Source organism: Aulostomus chinensis, chromosome 2 (assembly GCF_037954235.1).
Source record: "Aulostomus chinensis isolate RoL2024-O1b breed Wild chromosome 2, RoL_Achi_v1.0, whole genome shotgun sequence".
Lineage (NCBI taxonomy): Eukaryota > Metazoa > Chordata > Actinopteri > Syngnathiformes > Aulostomidae > Aulostomus > Aulostomus chinensis.
This window is the reverse complement of record NC_141321.1, coordinates 28,390,419-28,415,919: the sequence shown is the minus strand read 5'-3', so window position 1 is coordinate 28,415,919 and position 25,501 is coordinate 28,390,419. Positions and strand designations below refer to the sequence as shown.

General features: G+C 41.3%; 1 protein-coding gene across 1 annotated transcript; it reads right to left on the bottom strand.

Moving 5' to 3' along the window:
• Positions 1 to 275: 275 nt before the first annotated feature.
• On the bottom strand, positions 276 to 3,284 carry LOC147269667 (ribonuclease P protein subunit p25-like). Its single transcript, XM_086195474.1, has one exon. It carries the CDS (start codon positions 2,475 to 2,477, stop codon positions 1,632 to 1,634), a length of 846 nt encoding a protein of 281 aa, XP_086051600.1. The 5' UTR covers positions 2,478 to 3,284; the 3' UTR covers positions 276 to 1,631.
• Between the last annotated feature and the right edge of the window lie 22,217 nt (positions 3,285 to 25,501).

The window sequence follows — 25,501 nt, the reverse complement described above, 5'->3', positions numbered from 1 at the left end:
CTCCTCTTTTTTCTCTTTCCCAAGCTGTAACAGAATTGTGTGCACAGTTAGAACGGAGTCGCTTTGATTAATTTACTTTAGGAGGCTGACGTCCTCGTTTGCAGATTTTCATTAAGATCAACAGTAAAAGCTTCAGACGTGGTTCCACTTGTCTAAGTTATTATCCCCAAAAGGCATGGCTGATTAAGAGCAAAAAATATGTCAAGGACTGGGCAAAAAAAAAAAAAAAAAAAAACCTCTGGTTTTTATCAGATTGATTTATTTGTTTTGTTTTATTTAGGACAGCTTTTTAAAGAAATGTAGGTATGTGAAAATCCATCAAATTCAATTCATATGCTCCCAGCTGTTTTTCCTTTCCACCTTGCGTTCTGCCAGCTCTGAGTTGAATTTTGATCCAATTGCTGTAAATGTCTGCAGCATCCTGTTAAGCTTCAGCAATTACTCAGAGTTACTTTTTTTTTTTTTTTTTTTGCAACTAAAATGTTATTGAAATGGTGTAAAAATGCAGAGAGTCGACGCATGAAAGTCTGCAGCCGTTTGATCTATTATGTGGGTTAACTACAAGTGCAAAGTGTTACTGAAAACAGCGTAATATTTCGCTTGAGACATGGTAGAACATAGTGGAAGAGATAGACTGTGCTATACATTACAGTAGATATGGTGGGCGAGTGTGTCTGTAGATGAGGGGGGAAAAGCATGTGTGTGTTACCTTGGTTTCATAGATGTGTAGTGTGCAGCTCTGTCAAGCCTAGTTTTAATCCCTTTCTCCACTGTGTTGTGTGATGTTATGTTGTTATCTTAATGATAATCGGTGCCTGTATTTCTGCTCGAGGCATTTCTGTCAGGCTGGGTTGGTTTAGGAGCTCTGGCTTATCAACAGCTTTTGTCATTAAATCAGCTTTTTCTACAGACAAATTTTTTACCGCTGTTATTCTTATCAAAAGAACAGCGCAGTGATTTTCTTTTCAATCACAGCTCTGCAAAGTCAACGATGTGGGAGTAAGAAAGATGAAATACAAAACAAACTTCCCGCTGGAAAAAAAAAAATTTATTAAACTTTGCTTTCATGATAGTAAATAATCAGACAATTAAAATTGTACTGTATGTTTTGCATTTGTCATATTATCAATGGCTTTAAGCTGTTCTGCGATCTCGGTTCCACATTTTGTATTTTTTGGAGCTACATCTAAGGGCATGGAGGAATCGAGATGATTGCAACCTGATACTAATAAAGTATTTTGTCCACGACTGTACATAGTTTACTGCAAGCAGGAAAACGGCGCCTGTGCAGTTCATGGCTTTTTTTTTTTTTTTAATCGATGTGAAATGGGATGCATTTAAGACTTAATAGCATGGCGGAACACGTCATCGCAAGTTTGTGGATCAAGAGACCAAGTTAAATGTGCTGGGTGGCACATCCCTTAAATGCTGTATGTACAGAGGCAAGCTCGAAGGTCCCAGTCAAACTGACCTCTGCAGGCGGGGGTTGGTACCTAGCTCATCTGAGAAAGCACTGTTCTGTCTGAGTGAATGTTCTGATTGTCTCAGCATTGTGCTTGAGTGGAGGGCAGTGCCAAATGAACTCCTCTGATTCAATCCTCTCCACTGTTGGACACCGGTAGTTCAGCCAGTCAGTGAGGGGGGAGGACTGAGACTCCCTCTCCCAAACACACTCTCTTACACTCAGAGAAACTGCTGTATGGCAAAGGACCGAGGGGTCTCTTACACGCGGTCTGCGAGGCATTGGCACCCTCTCTGTCCTCCCACAATGCACTGAGAGTCTCCGGAGGTTGATAGCCCGGTTCCTGGGGATCCAGGGGGTCTTTGGAAAGAAGGATGCTGATGGAGGGCACAGTTCTGTGCACTGTCATCTCTGATGCCCCCCCTTCAGTATTCTCCCACACCTCTTTCACCACCTTGTACTGCAGCTTGGTCAGCTGGTGCAGAGATCCAACTTTGCGTTTCATGATCTCAGCACAGGTTATGGTCTTAGTGACAGCCCGGCCTGACCCGGTGAAGACCACCTGCCTGAGCCCACCACCACCACCGCCGCCGCTTACATCTCCCTCACTCACTCCTTTCTCTCCTTGCATCCGTGCCATTGCAAATCCCATTAAGTTGCGGATCTTACTCCCTTCTTTCACTCGCATCTCCAGCACCCCAGAGGCCAGCCCCGGGAAGGGACATGGGCTGTCCTCCTCAGTTCGGCAGACTTTCTTGAACCCTTCCTGCCCTAGTTTGAGTGCGGGGGGAGGGACTGGTAGTGGTGTTGGTTTGAGTGTGCTGGAAACATTGTTTACCACTGCTGGCAGGCCAGGGTTGGTGTGGGTTTGACCCTGGTAGAGAGCGCAGGTCCCAGAGGTTACCATGTTCTCCATCTGGATCGGTGTGTTTATCTCCAGTCCGGTATGGGGCTTGACAGCGTCTCTGGTCAGGTAGTGGCTCTGGCCACTGACCACTCCACACCCTGTGAACATTGCTCCTCTTCTGAGTGCCTCACACAAAATGTTCAGTCCAGTTTTTCGCTTTTGTCACATGGAAAGCGACTCATTTTTTATGGATTTATCTTCCTCTAATCAACAGCTGTAAAGTTTCAAGACTTCATGTGAGAAGTATTAGCGACTCCCCAAGTCTTTAATGCACTCTCAGAAAAAGCTGGAGAAATAAGATAAAGGGCTGGCTGGTGCATCAAGAGAACTGGCGGGATCGTTCAAGATGGTTTTGAAAGAGAGTCTCAGTTTTATGCCACAAGGGACCATTTAGAAAGTGCTCTGGAGGTGGATAATGACAAAAAATCTGTATCATCCTTTTCAGTTATATGAATATCATGCTGCTTTTATCCTTAATAGCGCCAAAAGACATGAGTTGATTTTTCTTAATCATAACTTTTCTAAAGAGAAACTCAAAGTTCAAATGAAGACTCCACCTTTCTCTCAGCGATCCAGGTCAGTCCATCCAGATCAGTCCATCCAGATCTGTCACCCTCAACTCCAACTTGACCTTTTTGGTTTGCTCCCGTGGTTTAAGTTCCACCTTCTGTTTTGGACCTTTTTACTTCAGCTTGGGTAGGTCTGCGTCTCCTCTCCTAGAGCTCATCTTTTCATCCCCTGCAGTTGAGGCCAGTTGTAGTTGCATGGAGGTCTGCACCTGGGCTGTCCTCCCTAGAGCTCTGTCTTGTCTCCAGTGATGCAATGGGAAGTCTGTTCTGCTCCCCAGAAAGAGACATAAGGGACAGGAGCTGCCTCACAAATGCTCACAGGAGGAGTGTCTGTGTGGTTGAGGGGGAGCATGAGGGAAAGGGGAGACAGCCCTCTTAAAGGCGCAGGTCTTTTCATCTTTTAGATGAACACTCTCGCCTCCACAGCTGGAGCCTGCCATCTATGGAAAAAAAAAAAAAGAGAGAAGGATTGTGCTGCTGTGTCCCTTTAAAACCTAGAGCGCAGATCCCCGGCAACTTTGTCAATCTTTTTAGAGGACGTTCCACTGTTCAATGTACATGACTGATTAAACCTGAATTCTGAAATAGAGACTCAGTCAACCTTTAAAAATGCATTTTCAGCTATGAAACAATGAATTAAATTAGCTGTGTTATAATTGAAAACATCCTTCAAAGAGCCACTGAAAGTCAGCAGCATTAAATTGCACTGTACTTAGCCTTTATCCTATTAGATGTTTGTGACCTTTAAAATTTACATAATGCAGCATTAATAGCTTCATTGTTGAGGCAATCAAGTGGCACTGTACGAATGCCTCTCTCTTAACGCTTGGATTGTTATATTGCTATAAAGCTGGAGAGCCCGACGTGATCAAGGACACAAGGAGCACAGAAAGCTTGGGAGGCATGACTTCTGTGTTCAAGGTGCTGTATCAGTGGTGACTGTCTTCATTAATGTGGTGTGTCTGTGCACTTGAGGAGATGGGGCTGATAGGTTGGGTAATAAAAATCTTAATGGGCTTTCCATCACCAGTGGAGGGCGCTGACTCGCCCGCATCAGCACTGAGTCAGGCCCAGACAGCTGTAGCATCGCTCCGGTTCAGCCCAGTCTCTCGGTCGACAGGTGAATTTGTTTTTGTGTGTGACTGACAGATGGGAGAATAGGTAAAGACAGCCCACTGAGGCTGAACCTATAAGACCAAGAGAGAGAGGCAGACAAGTCCTAACTACTCTCCGCTCAGTATATCCCATGATGCATGGTGGTACACTGACAGTATAAACAAGGTTCAGCCCAGCCTTGAGTGTGAGGCTAATTCACAGGCTCGTGTATTATTAGATTCCCGTGGTAATCGGGGAAAAATAAGGAAACGGCAACTCAAACAAGGGAACTGACTGGAGATTGAACGAGAACAATCCAAAGAATCCATAGATTGATTTGATACATGAACTATCAACTTTTAAAATAATCAAATGGGGTGGGGAAGCTATTTGTCTTCTTGACATTGACAAAAAAGAGCAATATCTTTCTTTTTCTTTCCTTTTTTTAGAGGCTAAAAAGATGATAGGAGCGAAGGAAGGGGGGGGGGGAGTGTCTGTTGCACTCACCACCAAAGTGATCATTCTGTTGTTTGGGAGAAATTACTCTCATCAGTCATACAGAGATGCACAGCTGCCTAAGGGGATCTGCTAATGTTACTGCATAATAAACTGTTTGTGTGTATGCACATTTGTGTGTGTTCGAGGGGGGAGAGCAAGAGGAGGCAGCAGGGAAAGGCAAGAGGGCAGGGGGTAAAATAAGTCTGATTTAAGCACAGAGACGTTAAAATTGATGATAAAAGCCAGCCTGTAATCGCCCGTCTTTAGAACATGATTTTGACACGTCATTTATCGCTTCTCAGTTTTACTTTGGGAACCTGTTTGCAGGAATGTGATATATTAAGCAAATCTTTGAAGAGCTCTGAGTAAAGTGTCTTCAGAAATATATTCACACAATTTTATGTCTCCATCAAAGACAAAACTATTCTCCAGATGGCTAAAAGAAACCATCAGGGCTTTCCAGAAGTGCTGTGTATTGACCTTTTTTGAGCAGAGCTTTTTTTCTTTTCTTTAAGTGGCTTCATTTAATGATGGGTAGAGGCGGTGGGGCTCGCGCTTGGTCACTCACTCCTTCACACTTCCTCCGCAGAGCTGGGCTCTGCTCTCATAGCTCTCTAAGCTCTCAGACTTCACTTTATCTGACCTTGGCAGATATCTGTGTCATTCTAGGCTTTCTTCCCTTCAAGTCTTTGTGCAAGAACCAGTCTCAGCTTTCACTCCTGTCCGTCCCAATTTAAGTCCAGGAAAAAAACATATATTCCCCTAAGATTGTGACAACTGTGATAAACGGTGGTGCCGGTGTCTTGCCTTTCTTCTTCTTTTCTGTGTACTTGTGATGGCTGAAGTGGTTGTGGTTAAACAGTGTAGGGCCGTCCCTTTGCTGTTGTTCCAGCGCCGCTGAGTTGTAGAGCGGCTTGTTGTGCTGTTGTTAGAGCTGCACATAAGGGCAGTGCCTCACTGTGACAGCTGGTCACTCGCTTTACGTTAACCGCAAGTATTTTCACGGTCATCAACCAATGGTGGCCTAGAGGCTGTCATTTCACTCCGTGTGGAGCTCGCCTGCAGCTTGGTTCTGCCCCACAAACTCACAGCCTGCCCTGGTGGGGAGACCGAGCAACACACACATGCATATGCACACACTTACAAACACACACACCGACTGGATAGACACACACACACACACACACACACACACACACACACACACACACACACATACACACAAAAAACCTGTATGCTCAGCATAGGCTGTTGGAGCAATTACAGAAACATGGCAGAACACGATGAAGCAGGCCCCACTATCAGAATGGAAATGGAGTGAGCGAAGGAAAAATGATGATGCCAGTAATAACAGAGCAGCTCTGAGGGAGGTGGGGGTGGATGACCCTCTCTGTGACAGCACTTTGAGGTGCAAATGGCAATGTATTAGATTTTTGGATGTTTAAATGGGCATGTTTTTGCATCAAAGGCAAAATAAATAAATATGTAAAACCACAGTGGTGTAATATTTCCAATGATGTGTGAAGTGATGATTTCCTGTCACTCATGCATCCATTATTTTCATAAATGACAGGTCAGACTTCCATATTCTCCGCCTTTCTTTTTATGTGTCCGTCTCAAACTATTCATACATCTCTTCTCCTTCAGCGACTACTTTCCTCTCTGCACTGCATTGCAGATGTGTCTCACACAGTGGCAGAAAACTTTCATTGAAGATGCTTGTGAAAGTGGAACATGACAGACAGGAGGGAAAGCATGAAAGGGATGGAGCCAACAGTAGAAGCTGGTCAAATTGATGGGGATATACGCAATTCTGCAAGAAGTGGGGAAAAAATGTTTTTGGAATTGGTAGCTCCAAGTATTAAAAGTCCAAAAAACTGGATGCATTTTGTCTGAAAAGATCAGAAATTTATCAGATCAGAATTTTTTTTTTTTTTTTTTTTTTGCCACGTCACACAGGTGATTTGCACCATTTAAGAGCTCTTTTGATAATTCCCACCGTAATATTAAAGGAAATCTAACAAATGTGCAACAAAAGTTAGAAACTGTGGAGTTGTCTGATGTGACGACACGAAGGGAAAGTTGCTGACGGTTGTGACAGAGGAAATAATGTGAGCTGTTTAATTCACAGACGTAGTGGCTAAGCTGACAAGCTAGTAGTTGGGCAGACTAGCTGCAAATGAGCCGCAGAGAAGTCAAAGCGATACCGGTGACAAACAGCGTCATCCAAAGTATATTTCAGTCTGACCAAACACACTTCCGCACGCACGGCAAACCGAAGACGCACACTGTCATAGACGAGCATCACAACAAGTCTGTTTCAACATTTGAAATGATATCACTCACTAGAACAAGCAGAAAGGAAGAAAACACAGTTCCAAATGAGTGTTAGTGGACCGTGGACAAGCACCAGGCCAGTCAACAGTGTTATTTATGCCCAACAACAAATGATCATATCAGAATTTTCCAGCACTGCGCGCTTGAAAAAACAAACAAACAAACAAACAAACAAAACAAAGTCAGAAAACAATTATATGTTGCAGATTTACAAAACTAATCAGACTCTGACCCAGATATGAGCTAAAGTACCAGGCGGGATCGACCGCACCCCCCCAGCTGCAGCGGTCGCATTCTTCACCGCTGCCTCTGATACCGTACGTGGTCAGTTTGCACATCTGAGCGTCGCGTGAGCTTCACGGCTCACTGCCTGGAACAATTATTGTAATGTACAAAGTATTCAGTCTACACAGAAAGTTTCTTTATCCAGCTCAGATTTGCATTTTTAGTCTAAACCGTCTTGCATGCGTGCCATATCGGACTGTAGCACTTGAATTATACTTCCATTAAAATAATTCTGTTATCACTCTAAAGGACGGATGGGATTTTACAAAATTTTACTGATGGATATTCTGATGTAAAAAAAAAAAAAAAAAACAGCCGATCATTGGAATTGCTGGCAGTGTTTTTCCTCAGATTTGTGAAATATTCCACTTTTTGGCAAATGTTTGTGAGACTCAGATCATGAAGAGTGGAATTCTTTTAAGAAATGAGGATTTTACATTTTATAATGAGAAATATTGAAATTGACTCATATGATAACATAACATGCAGACCTTTGTATGGTGTGCTTTTATGTGTATTATTACGTGTCTGATAAATGACACTGCATTTAAATTTGCAGTTACAATAGCAGTTGTGCTTGTGTGTGCCCCCATACATTAATGGAAACAATAGACACAAGCTGATCAATTACATTATGAATTAATTTGGCAGCAAAGTCATTAAAAGCTTCAGAGCAAGTATTCACAAATTCTACAACTTTCAGTCCAGGAATGTGTACTTTATAAATATGTGGTAGTATTACTGAGTGGGAAGTATTAACGTGAGGTTGAATATCCATAGGGTTGAAGTTCTAAGGTTGCTGGAAATGGCAAACGATAATGACAGTTTGGTGTGCATTTAATGTTTGTCACTAATAACTTTTTTGTATTTTTTTAATATATACTTGTTCAACCAATCAAACAATGATATGTTTATTCCCTAAACTTCCTCTGATGTATAATCCCGCTTCTAGTCTGTATTTTTTTTTTTATAAGGAAGTAATTACCGAACCCTTATCAAGTTATTATCTCTTAATCTGTAATTATACAGTAATTTTCCCTCTTTCTTTCAGAGCGAGTGACATTCTAATCCCTCAAATAGACATAATTCACGGTAAACAGTGCATATAGTTTCTGTTCATAACTGTATCTCATTGAACGACGCCTCCTTGCCTAGCTGCTACTTATCACTCTCCTGCAGCTGTATCTGACACTGGTGAACTTTTGGAGGGTTTTATTATAAAGTCGCTGCCGAATATCTGCACATTTACAGAAATAAAAATTAAACAAAATCAGGAGTCAGTGTTGCCACAGGAGCCCGTGGTGCCGTGTGAGTGCTGAATTTGTTTTTGGCCTCAACAGAGAAAGTGGGATTTTCACCTGTGTCTGTTTGGATCTGGCAATATGTACTGAAGTATTGACAGAAAAATATTGCTGTTGTACGCCTTCGCGATGTGTTCCTGACACGGAGACCTCTGACCACCAAAGTCTTTTCAGTGGGAGATATCACGTTAATGAGAATGCCCACGGCTGTGGCCTAATATCAAGATATTAAGAAGCCGTTATTCAATATTGATGATGAAATTTGCTAAGAAATCCAAAAGCACATGAGATAATGCAATCTTCATCATTCTATTACACGTATATTTTTCCCTTTACATTTCAAAACCTTATTATTAACTTTTTTGCTTTGATTTAGACAACAAAAATATGTATAAAATCCTCTGTTCCAAAAAAACAGCAACATAAGACCAGAATGTTGCTTTTCCCTTGCGAGGATAGCAATAGCTATATGTATCGGTAATTACTGCTGTTAACTGTTCATCAACAGCAGTGTGAAAATGATTCAGTCGTATTGATTGTTTCTTTTACTGAAATAAATAGAAATGCACCCAACTATTGTTGTATTGCATAATTAAAACCACAAGTGTGCTTCCTCTCTGGTCTACAAACAACCAATCAAATCCCCTGAAAATGAAATGAGAGTGATTGATTAAAAATGACCAATAGTTATCGACAACAACTTATGTGCAACATATTACCGTCATTGGGCCACAAACAAAAATAACGCAGCAAAAGGCGTCCTCTGCTTTCTTTTACATTTTTCAACAAAATAATCAGAGTGGATGACATCAGAAGTGGAAAAGGTAGTAAACTGTTCTCAAAGAAAAAACAAAACAAACTGCGTTAAGCACATCATCGCCACAACGATCAGGTTCAGGTTACTTTATTGGTACCTGTGGGTAGACTAAGTGTGAAGTTTTAGAAAGCATGGACATCGTTACATTTCTGGACAACACATAATTCATACATTGGACATCTAGGACTGTCAGTAGAGCAGGTACGTAATAGTACTATTTCTCTCTCAACGCACAATCCCGTGTCAGAACTTCGGCACATTAGCAAGCGCGTTCAGCCAGCGGGGTAGGGGACGATGCAACAGACGGCTCTTTACGGCCATGGCTCCTGTGGCTCGTTTGGCAGTGAGGGCTTTGACAGACTTGTGGGTTTCCTGTCTGCCGACTGCCTGTTAGGGGAAACAGCAGTAAACTTTAAAAGATCTGTTCACAGGTCCACCCCAGATTTACCCTGTATTTAATTGCATCGGAGAGCAATCACTCTCGGCACTACAAATCCTTGGTAAAGCTGTGCTTTACAATAGAGCCATAATTGCAGAAGTTTAATTGCCTGCCAATGCTCTGCTCTGCTGCCTGCTTGCATTGAAGAGCCCAATAATTAGAAACATGGAGAAATTAGGTGGCAATTTTGTCTTGGCAATTATCATAATGCAAAAGAAGTGCCATTAGTATTGTTAGCCCCACAGTACATAATCCTTTGACACTGTCAAGTCCCTCTCTTAGCTGCTGGGTACAACAACTCTTGATTTCCCTGTAGCCTTTGCACTCCCTCAGTCACTACTTTAGTCATCAGCTATCCAGGCCAGCCAGCACACTTGGAGTCAGACTAGCAGACGGAGCACATCCATGCCTGCTAGTGCTGGGAGGATTAGACGCTACAGCATTAGCAGTCTGTGTTTCCTTTAAAGGTATATAAATTGGGTGTTAATCCTTTTCCACCATGTCAACCATGAAATAGTGTTTGATATAACAGGAAGAATAATGCTTTCAACAGATAGAGCATTTGTACCACCTGCATTTCATTTCTGTTCCTTTTTTATTTTGTTAATTCCAAAGTTTTACATTTATTGCTGTGTTTTTAAGGTACAATTTGAGTATACAGACAAAGGCTTAACAGGAAAAATTGTCTGCCTGTAATATTCTTCTCGCATGTGATTTTGTACTTTGTGTTTTGTGTGTGTGTGTATGTATGTATGTATATATATATATATATATATATATATATGTGTGTATATATATATATATGTATATGTGTATATATATATATATGTGTGTATATATATATATATGTATATGTGTATATATATATATATGTGTGTATATATATATGTGTATATATGTATGTGTATATATATATACACATATATATGTATGTATGTATGTATGTATGTGTATATATATATATACACAGCCAATCCTACAGAAACACAAAACAATATTTTTACCATTCAACACACATTTCTAGCTAAACAAAAGTGCTTTTCCAGCCTTAAAGGTGGTTTAGATTGAACTTCAGTGCACGACCATGCTCATAAATAATCTGAATGCTAGATTAACCTACTCTCACCGATCTGTGATTGGGGAGAGATGATGATTGTAATTCAATACTCATTTTTTCTGATTTAATAACCACTAATGGTCTTAATAATGTTTTTGCTTAGCAGTCAGAAACCATGATCGATAAATCAAATAATCTCATGCCTGAATAAAGACAGACTTGATTAATTTTGCAGAGCTTTGGCTCCCTTTTTATCAGACTTAGTAATGGAGCAAGTGTGAGACGTGCAAAGGTCACCCTCGCTGCAAGGCTTTCAAAGTGTATGTGGTATTTACCTTTGTGGCATCAGCATGAGTAAGATTGTTGAATTTTAGATTACTTAATGAACAGAAAAGTGTAGATTGAATATCAACTGAGACTCTCTGGAGTGTTGAAGATTATTTGAGCTGGGAAATGTCAAGATTTAAGTAAAAATACCATTTTGAAAATAAACCAAACTCATCTGCTCCATGAGATTGACGGACGTCGGTGGGGACTGGACGTCCACCGCCCTACAAGAGTGGGCCAAGTGGAGCGCCTGTGTTTTTAGCTGATAGCTGGATGATATCTGTCATAAAGCTACAACTTTTTCCTCGATGCTTATCATTAACAGGAGGCTACTGGAGGGAATTAATCATAATTACTTTACTCATTACCGTATGAGCCTCAGCTAATTCTTGCTCAGCTGAATTTGTCACATTGCTTGGGGCTGTTTCTGCTCCTTATGAACCACCACAGTGGGTACTGACCAGGGCTGCATTATTTAGAAAAAATATCTAATTTGATTAAGATTATTTAGACTGATAGTTCTAATGCGTTATGATTTGTAATTTTTTTTGTTTTGTCATTGAGCAATCTTTTTTCTGTCTTCTGTAGTCGGTAGAATATAACATGCAGTCATGACACCTCTGCTACATCACAACATTTAAAGCTGTATTTATACACACAATTAGCAAACAAATATTGTGCCTTCTTGTAATTTGAAACTCAAGTCATGCCGCATTGCAGTTTTGGTTAAATATGGATTCATTGTCCAACTGTTTCTTCACCTCATGAGTGACATCACAACCTTGCTACAGTACAGCCAACGCAGGAAGAAGAATTGTGGTGCATGGAAGGTGACATGTGGACAGAATTAGTTCCATTGGGTATTTAACTGCACTGCACAAAAATGTAAATCACGATTTAGATTTGCTCAAGAAATAATAACACTTGAAGTAGACACCCTTTCGAATTTGTTATAGGTACACAGCCAAGAATATAAAATGTGTCTCAATATTTGTCATAGTTTTTATAGCAAAGTATATGTACTTTCCTGACACTGACTTTTTGAAAGCATTGTGCCACATAAAATTGTGCACTCCTGAAGTTGTCTCATTTTCTCGTGGTTCATTTGAAGGTTTCCAGGCTGTCCACTTGATGGACTCTAATATTCATCCAACCAAAATCACCACGTAGGCATCTCTAGCTGTCTGTTAACAGATTTATCATCAAAAACTTTTATTACATGAAAGCTGTGTTTGGTTACTTAATGATACATGTCCCATTTTTAACAAAAATTGACATTGCTCATCATCTTTTTTTTTTACCCTGGAGCAGTTTGTAAAAGTCAATGTTTTATCTCTGAATCAGTTGGCAGCTCATTTCAAAATAGCTTCATTTGTTTTTTATTTTTTTCCATACGAGTGCGTATTTGCAGATGCTGACTGTTGTATTTGCCACCCACTGGGGAAGGGACCCCGCTATCCACTTCTACAGTGACATCATGTGCTTCTATTGCACACTTGGCATTATTTTTTTTGTCTTTCAGCATAAAACATCTTCCCACAGGTGATATTATGATGGCAGGCAGCTGCTGTGCTGTGACTGCTGCAGCGCAGTTGGAGGCTAACAGTATGACTGAAGCATATGCGCATAACCTCCCAACTTTGATCTCATCACGGCTTTTTTTTTGTTTGTTGAACATTTAGAAAATAATCCAAGTCTTTGCTTTTTGAATTAGTGAGAAAATACAAAATATTTGAACAGCACACCAACAGGGCCTGAGCGAGATTTGAACCCAACAGCAAGGACACAGATGAGAGGAAACAAATGACCTGTTTGTCTCCTGAGCCAGCTGAGTTGTAAGAGGCTGTTTAGTAGCAGGGTGTTATCTCTGTGTGGAAAACAAGAGGTGCTAATACACGCCTGAATAATGAAGAGAAAATGACTTTGGGATTCAGGAAGTCCTTCACCATTAATGTTGAACAACTCTCAGTGGCTCTCAAGCAATCAAGCAATGGGATTTACAAAAGATTTTAATTTGGATGCATTATCCAAACTCCTCACAGACCAAAAGGCAGGCGATTGTTTTGACTAAAGATATGAACTGATAAGTTTGAAGGTCAACAAGCTGCTGCAGCGGAGATATCGGCGCGCATGCACGCATTCGGTCTCACTAATACGGAACACAACATATGTCCTATGTGGATATTAGATGACGACCAGGTGCCCAATATCATGATTAAAGAGTAAAACTGAGTGTACAATTAGCCTTTTTCACTCCTCATCAAAGTTTATGACACACTAGAAAGTCGCAGCTTACACTTTCCAAATGCCATAAAGGAAAATGGCTAATGAGGCCTTATGTAGAGAATAAAAAGAGGGATTAATGAACAACATGGTTTGAAGGGGCTAGGCAGGCCTCACCCAAGTCCTTTGTAATGCATGCATATTCGAGGTGAGAATATTCTGAGCCTTTCACACGTTGCCACAGTATTGAATGGTCTGTGCCGTGCTTGGAGGAGCTTTCTGCTGATGGAATCAAAACCCCTTTCACAGATTCAAATGAGGTGCACTCAGCTGTGATTGGTATTGGAAAAGCATTTGTCGGAACAGAGGCTCACAGAAGGCTTCTTAAATACAAGGCAATCACAGTGTCTAACGCAGAGACGAGGCAAGAGGTGTGCCCGGACTGCAGAGTGGAAAACAGGACAAAGGATTATGATGGTAATAAGCAGTAAACCAAAACAAAGTCATCCCCTGATCCCTCGTTCTCTCTCTCTCTCTCTTTCTCTCTCTCTCCCCCCTCCTGCATCTCTGTCTCTTGCTATCGCTCTCACCCCTAAATCCTCCACCATGTGCCCCCCACCCCTCTTCTCTCTCTCTTTCTCTCTGCATCACATGCAACACATATTGACAGGGCCCATTTTTCCACTGTGCCTGAGCTACAATTTAAAACTCATTTCTCATTATTTGCGGAGAATCCGTACACACACAATTTCTAATCTGTCAAAGCCGTGATGGCTGCTGGCAGAAGCAGAGGCTCCTTATGCAGATGCCCGGTTGTACACCTATATGCAATGTCAACTCCTGCACACCCCGTTGGACATATTTTATTACAGGCATCAGCAAATCTGAATGCCTTCAGCTGGGAACCTTTGTGCTAATGTCTTTTTTTTCACCCTGTAGCTGAGCTTGTGGTGTATACCCTGGAGGCATTTAAAAAAAAAATCCAAGTGATAATGTGCAAGTTTAGATCAGAAAGTGTTTCTAGTTCATAAGCGTGACCCCCGCTGACAGACCTAGCTGCAGACTGTGGTCCGCAGTGAATAAGGAAGGTGGAGGTGGATGAGCTTGTGTAGCTAGGGATGGAGACAGGGAGAGACAGAGAGAGAGAGAGGGAGGGAGAGAAAAAGAGAGAGGGAGGGAGTGGGTTAAACCCTTTTAATTTGGCCTCTTTACTGAAAGGTTGTCAAGGCTTCACTATCCTGAAGAGGCTCCCTCTTACTTTTCCACACATTTTTAGACTCTTTAACATTTGTAAGTGTGTCTGCGTGCGTGCTTGTGCATGCGTGTGTGTTTGTGAGAGTGAGTGAGAGAGAAAGAAAGGGAAAGAGAGAGGCAGGGGACAGAAACAGTCATTATTATGCCTGGAAGAACAGGAGTTGGCAGCAGAGGACAGAGAAGAAAAGCAGGGATAAGTTTGTGTCTGGAATTGTCCAAGTGTGGCAGTAGTGATCCTCAGTCACTTTATCAGTGCCACAGCAGTGCTTTTCCTCCTATCTATCAGCGACTACACACACACACACACACACACACACACACACACACATCTACCTGTCCCGCCTCGCATTATCTCTTCACTCAACGTTGCTCTTTGTCTAAATGCTATTTCTTTTCCATTGCTCCATCCCATATTTGTAGAAGTGCAGAGAACAGAAAAATCACCACACTTGACCTCCTCTGCACATGCTCTTTCTAACCGTTCACTTCACGTCACGGAGGGTGTAAATGCAACACCCTGCCTGGTTACATACAGGCAGGGTTATTTAGAAAGATGTCTACGCACTGCATCGTCCGTTTGTGGGACACTGAACAAGGATCTTGAACCCTGAATCAAAACCTGTTTATCAGAGAATATAAGGGCTGCAAAATTCAAAAACTGTAAAAAATCCAAGTGATTCTTTTGAATCGTTCTCCAATTTGCCCTCATTAGGGTAATGCTCATTTTTTAAATTTGTCTTAAAATTATTTTCATGGGAATTTTTGTAAAGAGCTGTGAACAGAGATTTTTTTTTTCTCAACTCTGAAGATTGTAACGGGGAGCTGGAATATTTCTGCAGCATCACAGTATTTAAATTAAACTGGAACGTTGACACAATTAGCCATTAAGAAAGAATTCGCTTTCCTCCAATTTGAAAATTGCAGTCGGCCATTTTGCGGTTTTCATTAAATATGGATGGATTGTGCTGTCCTGGAGAGTGAGCTGACTCAAGGTTTCGTTTTATGCATCTTCTTGTTCGTCGCATGTATTGCAACCTCATTCTGGATTCTTTTAAACAAACCTGCTTTGTAGAGAAATGTGGTTCACTCAGTTGAAGGACATTGCAGGTATCGCTTCAACCCATTCCCTTTATCCTATATCTGGCATCAGAGATAATTAATAATGACCCACTTTATTTGGATTGTTGCAGTATTGAGTTAGAACACTCCCTACAGGGCCAACTGTCCATGTCAGTGTCCACTGAAACTTCCTGTTTAGCCTCTGACAGGCTCAGGGTGTTATTAGCAGTGTGTGACAACATCATGGATGTGGATCATAGAACCGACCAGACACTAAATTCACCTTCTATACAAGCAGGACATCATGAAAATATAACATTTTTTATTTTTTAACCTCTTTATTTCACTTGTTTTATCTCCGTTTGATAATTTTTTGTCACTGTCATCTAAATGTCATGCCCGACAGTGTACGTACAAACAAATGCACACGCTCTTAACAGACAGATGAGTTAATGGATATCAACTCCACAAACTATATATCGACTGAGTAATTTCTATGAACCTAGGGTCCATAGTATTTCATCGGTTATGGCAGGCACAGTATGATTGTCGCACATTTGAGCTGTACGCTGTCCCTTTTTCACTGCATATACCCAAGTTCATGCAGGTTCTTTTTAAAAGAACCTTTTATAATTGTGAGTAGGCTTGTGGCCATTTGTTTTTTGAGGTATTGGGTGTGTCGCATTAGATGTCCCATGTAATTTTTTCAAACTGCTATGCTGTGGAATTGCCATGGAAGCAGACTACAAACAACCGCATTCACTCATTTGATTTTTACGTCAATCAGTGCCGGTAAAACCCCGTGTCTACAGCTGAGTCATTTGACCTGGAACTGAATGCTGATTTAACCCTTCAATACAGCAGAAGAAGTCGGGTGTTAGACCCCCCCCCCCCCCCGGCCCCCCCTTTGGGACAACAGCACAGATTTTAGAAATACCATGCAGTTTTCTTACAAATCTTCTCGATCCCAATAACTACTTTGTCATTGTTGCACACTGCAGCAGCACATCAAAACAAGCTAAAGCAAGAATGTGATGAGCCTGAGTGGATAATTGATCAGGCTGAAATTACCAATGGATTTCTGCAGAGAGTACGCCTGAAAATCTATTGTGCTTCAGGCCATGTATTGGGAATCATAGAGGTATGTAATACAGTGAAATGGGCACAGAACACAGTGTTAATAATTTGTTTACACATCAACCCCTTTTCTATCGATTTCCATTCCCGTCATGCCCCACCTGACAAGCCCCCAGTCAGTTTTAGAAGAAGCACAGACATTTCAAATGAGACAATAAACCCAAACTTTCTGTATATTATGGTTTATACATGTTAAATGTGTTTATTTTTATGTTGGATGGATGGCATTTATTTTTCTTGAACTGTCATCAACATTTAGCTTAATCTATCAAAACACAGTCTCACAGACCGAGAGAACATCCTAAAATACTAAAGGTCTCTGTGTATAACTCTTAACAGGCCAATAATATGATGTATTTAAAGTTTGATTGGAGATCCTGTCGAGTGGGTTCACTTGGGAGAGCAAAATTTGTGCCCTTGATACTTTCTTTTGTGACAAGCGCTGCATCTTTTCCAGCCTAACACAAGTTAGACCCATCATTAGCTTCCTCCACCCATGCAGTGCAACCCGAACCCACCCAGAGGAGCTGCACTGTATGTGAGAATGCAAATATGTGAATCGGACTTCACCCTGCCAGCTCCCTATTTTCCGACTGAGCTCATGTCTGAATCAAGAGGGTCAATAAGTTGTGTTAATGATTTCTCACATGTTAAAAATACAAACCTGAGTGGAATTCATTATTAAATATGTGATTTGTTCACACAGACATGATTTTACATTTGTTCAAAACACAAAACGGTGTATATTTTTGTCGCTTAACAAGATGTATTTATATATTGCCAACCATAAACAATGATCTGGTTATATGCCTCCACTCAGGTGAAAGCTGTGGGCTGGAGGCATGATGGTTTGGGGTTGTCTGTCTGTGCACCTGCCCCTACGTCCCATTTTTCTCAAATGCGATAGCTCAGAAAGCCTTGAGGAAACACAGAATCAGATGCGTGTTCCAAAAGATTTCAACTCCAATGTAACTGTCATAGTGTGACAGACGCACAAAGATGATCCCATATTTAAAAAAATGTATCAGGATGCTCCGGTGGTCCCTCACTGATGTTGTCCCCTCACGGTAATATGGCCACTCGGTTGCTGACTAGAAAATTTGAATAAACCGATCTTTAAAATGGTAGTGATGCATTTGACAGAAAGATGATCTATTCACAAGAGGATCCTTTTAGAACTTTAAAAAACAATGCAATTAAAACAATTTACCACCTCTTGTACACCATATCTCTTGCCTAAAATCATATAACCATATGGTAAAAAAAATGGGCCTCACTCATGAAATGTTCTTTAGCACAAATTTATTATTATATTTTTTTTATCTTACAGACAGGAAGCAAAGCCCATTGAAACACTGTACCAACCCATCGTAACTCTTGTAACATTAATGTCTTTGCCAGTCTGGGTGATTGCCAGTTACAAGAGGTACACAGGAGGTAACAGGACCGAGGAGTTACGAGTAGCCAGCAGGCTTTGCTTCCTGTCTGTAAGACTAAATTGAGGACTAAAAGAACAATGTTGTGCACAAGAACATATTCGTGCATTAGAACATTTCGTGAACGTGGTCCAGTGCATCTGATATAGACAGTCTCTCCACAGTGCAACTGGTAAAATGTGTGGACCTGATTCATATGAGAAAATGCTTGAAATGGTGCAGGCATCTGCATGCAGGGAACATTTATTCATTGCCAAGAGTTTGTGTCTATCTTGCCAACTCGCACGTTTTACACACACACACACACACACACCCACACACACACACACACACACACACACACAGAGTAAATTTTGCTCTTGTGATTTGAAATTGCTCTCCTAAATTCAATTTGGTCAAACAATTATTAGATTTGATGCACGCTATTTTTCTGCATACTTTTACATATTTTAAAAGTGTGTCCCCCTCCACTGCACCTCCTTTCATTCATGTGCGTGGCGTGTGTGTTTGTGTGTGTCTCGCTCCATCTGCCTTTCTTTAAAGAGGCTGTGAATGATCTTATTTAGTGTGCGCTGATTGCTGCCTTAACCTGGCGGCCACGCTGGTTGCTGCTGCATTAATAATCACAGTGAGGCAGGAGTGCTGGCGAGCCTCGCACCTTGTTCACCACTCTCTTGCTTGCTATCTCCACGGCACCAAGAAAAGAGCCAGCAAACAGCAGGGGAAGTGTGGCGGAAAATTACAGTCTTCGCACGCCAGCCAGGAAGGCTGCTGCTTGGTGGGGGCCAGAGCTGTATATAAAAGGGAGAGGAATTGGAGGACGTTTTAGCGTATTATGCCTGTGTAGAGGCAAAAGAATGCTGTGTGTGTTAATTATGGGGAGTAAAAGCTGCATCTTGAAAATCTTAAATTCTCTCTCGAAGGATTACTCCTAGATCTAGATCCTACACACTGGACCATCAAACTGATTAAAGGATTCGATACATTGAAGTGCTGATCTGCTGAACTGTTGTAAAAGAGCAGCAGGTCAGTGACTGTGATAGATCGTACATGCAAGCTAAATCACTTCAAGTCAAATGAATGTGATTTGCTGTTTGCCAAGCCAAAAGCTTTCCTTGTCTGACCGCGACGAGGGTATTATTGCAAATCATATCACGTTAACTTTAGCATAACTGGAAATCTGATACAAATCTAGTGCTTGCATGTGAGGAAATCAACACTGCCAGTTATAAATGATGAGTTTATGCTGTAATGATGATCATGACTACCAGAAAATGGCGAATCGCAATCCAGAAATGGGAGTTTTTCTGCTCATGTTTTCCAATCTCAACCTCTCTTTTTTTCCAAGGTTTTCTCTTTTTATCGCAGCTTATTTGAGATAAAGTCTTTGGATTCATTTTGAATCAAGATTCTTTAAGAACAGATGCCAGAGTTTCGTTTCTTGGTTACTGTTTCAACAAAGAAATTAAATGAGAGTTGTCAGTATATATATGTGTGCACATTACTGTTGTGGCGGTGTGCATTTTCTGTATTTGCATAAAATGATTTTATGCTCCGGCACCCTCCCACAGTCCAGAGACATTCCGTTTAGGTGAAATGGAAACTCTAAATTGGCTGTAGGTGTGAAAGTGGTTGTCTGTCTAAAGGTGATAGACTGGCAACCTTTCCTGGGTGCACCCTTCCACCCAGTGCAGGCTGGGATCAGCTCCAGCCCTGCACAGGATGAGAGGGTGTACAGGATGTGGATGCATAGATGATTTTTTTTTTTAATGTGGGGGTGTGCATGTATTCATGTGTGGCAAGTGTGAGAGAGGAAAAGGAACACGAAAAAAGCAACAAAGCAATCCACCAACAGACTTCCTTTGTGTCAATATTAACTAGACGCTTTGAAACTGCTGCCCTTTTTAAGTGTGGCCAACAATTCCCTCTTTCAGTCCAGTCCAGACGACATTTTGATTGGTTGTGTGAAGATTAAAGCTTTGCACTCTCTGCCAGGGAGAACAGTATAATTGATATTTCAGCTCTGGGCAAACTTGCTCTCGCAGGCCAGTGGCTGTTTCAGCAGAAAATTAATGTTAGCACAGCTTGGCGGCAGAACGACAGGCATGTTTCAGGAAATATACTCTTGAGTTGGGTCTCTCTGGTCCACTGGCTTCTGCTGCTGCAGCTCAGTGTGTGTGTGTGTGTGAAACGAACGTCCCATTTTAGAAAAATTCAATACAAGTACAAAAGTGATTTACCACAAATGTAAAGATCTGTGCAAATGGTGGCAAAGCTGAAGGAGGTTCAGTGGTATACTAATTTTCTAATGACTACTGAGACTGTTGAAATGCTCCTTTAACAGCACTTACTTTTCCCCCTTGGTCTGATGATGCCAAAATGTTGCAATACATTTTAAGATGTCAAGGACTCCAGATGCAAACAGAATAAGATTTGATCAGTCCCAGAGCTCCTCAGTAATATCAAGTTGCTCAACAATGAGGAGCATCTCTTGTCTACTTCATTAGCACATGTATCATTCAGACAGTCTGAAGAACATAAAAATCGACCTAGCATGAAACAACGCCAGAGTCCTCGTTCAGATAGCACCCTCATGGTGCACTTGTCCTGAATGGACCATTTAAGTGGACACAGGGGATTAGGCAGATGATGGCAGCCGAGGTCCTCATATTGGTGCAGTGTGACTCTCGGACCACATTAACAGGACATTAGTCTCATTTCCATTCCGACGGCGTGCACTTCCACACAACACTGGAGTGCAAAAACCACTGCGACCCTCATGGTCCAGCCTTTCATTTCCTGCAGCCATTCAAAAACCGTCCTTATCTCTCCCTCACTTCTTCCTTTTCTCCTCCTTGCCCTTTCTTTGCTGTCTTCGCGCTTTCTCTTTTTTTCCCTCCCTTGTCCTTGCTTGCACACACCAGATTCTCTCTCCCTCTGTCGCCTTTTCCTTTCTTTCCTTCTTGTTCCACATCAGCAGGCTGGGTGAAGCCTCTCCCCGTCACGCTTTGCCGCGCTCCCCTTAATTACCATGTATTCTTCTTTAGCTAATAAAAAACGCTGATGAAACCGATTACATGGCAACGGGCTTTGTATGGAGTTGGATTCAGGCACGGATGGAGGGTGAGAGAGGAATAAAGAAAGAGAGAGACAGTGAAAAAGAGAGATGAAAAGCAGAGACAGAAAAAGCTGGAGACAAAGGCGTTGAGAGAGAGAGAGAAGGAAAGAGAAGGAAGGGAGGAGGCAGAGAGACAAAGGAACTGAAATGATAGATGGAAATAGGAGGGAAAAAAATAGGAATGGTTTGGGCAGTAACCCGTTTGTTGTCTTTGTTGTTTGGGTCAGCGATGCTTTAGGCCCTGAGGGAACTTCCCCATCTTATCACCATGAGCAGACGGCTGGCACATCTTTCTCATTACTAGCCTCTCAGTTATAGATTACTCCTGCCTTACTCCTCTCCCAAGCCACAGGCAGTCTCTGTTACCAGTCTACAGAACCACACTTGCACCAAACGCAGCTTGAACTACTGGATATAGACTTTGCCTTTTTCTTTCTCTTTCATGAACATCAAGTCACTCTCTGTCTGTCCATGTAATGTGGTTTCAACCGGAACCAACTGTAGCTTAGAGGAGAAAATGAATTAGCGCTTCTTGATTGAAAGAAAAATCCTTCAGGGGATGATACTCTTTCTCTTTGTATTAGATTGAGTCCTACTCACTTGGATGGTAATTTAAACTCAATATTTGAGTGTACAGGACTGTTTTGTTTCACTGACTGTTGAGAAAACACATAGCGGTTTGTCTTTTAGATCCCAAGAACACTGACATTCTCCGCTCAAGCGTTCCAATAATGAAAAATTGGTTGATTCAACGGAGTGACTTTTAAAAGTTTGAAAATGGTTCCTGCCAACAATGCTGCCTACCTGGTCTGAAAAACACTGTGGCAAAAAAACCCCGAACAAAACCCACCATCGTATATTCCCCGTCTGTGAGTAAGAACGTGAACTAAGACCTTTGTATCCACTGTGAGTGCAATTTTCCTGCATGCATATCTAGAGCCATTAGCAGCAGATTTGTGCTAAACAACAGCCGCTGCTGCACACAAATGCTCTGGAACAAGCTGTGCCATTACTGGTTTGTTGTCCTGTTTCATGACCCCTTTTCATTGAATACGGAAGCCCTGTGAGGCATCCTCCACATTTACATGTTAATGTTGGCAATTTGTAAACATAAATTGAAAATGTCAGAAGCTCAATAGCTAAATGGAGATAAGTAAACACATTATTGAAACGCTGGGGCCACTTAAATTCGGACACCCATTCCATACAAAAGCCAAAAATTATTAGGAGGAAAAGGATGAGGAGGAGGAGGAAGAAGACAAAAGGGAATAAGAAAGAGAAAAAGAGGGCAGGGGCGCTTTAATTCGCACAGCACGTACTTGCCGAGGGGTTGAGACGATTAGGTTTGTGATGAGAGGCAGCAGTGTGACGGAGAGGGCATGGGGGGTGTCAGGATGAGCGAGGATGAGGGAGATGAGAAAGAGAGAAGTATTATCTTGCTGTGCTTTAAGAATCCCGCACAAGCACACACACACAAGCACACACACACAAGCACACACACACACACACACACATATATATATATATATATATATATATATATATATATATAATTTGAATATATATATATATAATTTGAAGATACATATATATGCACTTACATCAACTTGGTCTTAGTAATGACCACATTCACAAAATTAAATGTTCAAATTGAGTTTGCATTTTGAGTTCACATTCCTCCGCGCACACACATACACACACAGCAGACAGTGGAGAAGAGGAGTCGATGCATTTGGCACCTGGTTCCTCTGGCTGCACACACATTCATCACTCATTGGTGGGCCTGACAGAGCCCTCTGCCCAACAGGCCAGCAGTCCGCACTTTACAGAAGAGAGAGAATGAAGAAACATCAGCACCGCTATCAAGCATCAAAATGGCCCGCAGGCCTCAGACCTGCACGTATACAGATTGTATACTCTATCAGAAAAAGATTGAGTCAAGAGATTTATGATATGGTGGCATTCTTAAAGCACCACTGTCATTCTTTCTATGGAACATTATTACTGTGCACAGGCCAGTTTAGACTGAATATTAGCAGCTGGAAGAGTTGGAACTTCCAATTACTTACGTTTGAATCGATTTGCCACATTTTGCTAGTTTACACTGCTGCAACTAGTGTTTGTTTGCTGGCTTGTCCTGCACTCTGGAGTCAAGAAGACATTATACAGCAGGGAAGAATGTCTTCATGAGCTCAACACCTATTCAAAGGCAAAAAACTTGTTTTGTAAAGTATTGATTTAACACTGGTGACTTGATAGTCTTTAGTCTTAGGAGGTTAAAGACAGCAGGAGTTGAACTGAGGCCACTTTACACTGTTGCAACTTTTTGTGCAACTATTTTGTCCTGTTGTGATGAATCTTTGGTGTAAACTATCTGCCAGAGAAACTGGAACAAGACTGCTTGAGTTCCAGGACGTATGGGAGGATGACATAGCCAGAGGGTTGTATCATTGTCATGTCATATGATTCACAAATTATTCAAATTGATATGAGAAATGATTAAAATGAGCGTGCTGAAAATAGCCTCATCTGTAGGGGCTTGAGTGGGTGGGACTGTCCAATACCATCAAAACTCAGATTGTTTGGTTTAAGTTTTTAGCTTCTTGGTATTTTCACATTTCTTGGTTGTTGTTTTTTTAATCAGAACTGTTTTATGACATTAAAATATTAACCTATTGAAGAAACTGCAGTTTAAATAGATTTGTCTATGGTGGACCAACACCTGGCTATGGCACTTTGTTTTTTTTAGTTTTTTTAAGGTATTTAGATGAACTCAGTCATATGCCAAAGTAGAATAGAGCAGACTAGAATAGCGGAATGCAGAGTGGAGTACAGGGACTAACTGTGATTGACAACAATTACCTGGTGTGATGAGATTATAGTTTCAGGAGTCCATCTTGTCTTGTGGACATTATTTTTCCTCTTGGACCAAATGAATCAAAGAGGATCTCAAATGTCAAAAGTTCCATGTTTTGCTGTTAATTTCATTGCTATTGTTTAAGCCCCCCGGGTTTGGAGACATTTCTACTCCTGAGTCCTGCCGACTTTATTGCCGTTTGGGCAGATCCTGAAAGTTTGAAAAGGTTGATTTAAAACCATCGTTATTCGTCAGCGGACGTCAAAGGAGGGACGGGGACGTCTACAGGCCGCGTGTCGACCTGCAGTATTTTACCCAATGTCACGTGTAACCATCATCACCCAGGACAGCGACTGAATGTGTTCATTATTCTGCACCAACACAGGTTTGTACATGAAAGTGGTGGTAGACAGTTGCAATCATGGGAGGCAAATGTCATCTCACACGAGAGAGAGGGAGAGGACAAGCTGTTATTACTCTCAGGGATGAAAGATTGTCTTACAGAGAGAAACTGTCAAAATAACAACAATATATTTGAGCTCCGTGGTTTATAGCTCTGAAAGGCAATCTGAAAAATTTAAAGGACTGCTCTCGAAAAATCAGGTACATTCAGGATGTGCAGTCAAGATACTGCTGTCATTGCAAGACACTTGAATGATCACTCTTTTTTTAGTAATTATCCATCTTTCGTTGTTATTTTTTAAAATAATTTATTGTTTTTTTTCACAGAGATTTAGCCAAGCAAGCACTTAAAATCGCTTTATATTTCTGTATGAAAAGGACCTAAAGCATAATCAGATTTTTATGCAAGAAAAAAGGGGACTAAAAAATTCTACTTTTTTTGGATTGATTTATTGAAGAAAAAAGATAAAATGTCAGTATTTGGTGTTGAAGTGACTTGGATGATAATCAGGGGTGAGGTTGTGAGGTCCTGCTGTACAAATTCAGGACATCTATACCCTCTGGTAGAATGACTGGTGTGTTTATTTACACCGCTAAGCAGTACACCATACGCCCTACAGTGGTAGAACCACACTTGGATCGACCCTCTGTTTGTCTTTTCATAACAAACATTCCTTAATCTCAGTGGAAAATGTCATGAGGTCATACAAAGCTGTGAAGAACTTGGAGACAATCGTCTGACAGCACTTAATAATAGAATAGAATAATGGAACATACATTGATTTTTCTGTGCATCTCCTCAATGGTCCACTCAGTTCAGATATGATCCATGAACAAAGACAAATCGATTAATGATTAATAACTTATTGCAAACCATTTAACCTGCTAGTACCTGCCGTAATGGGATGGGATGTGACAGAG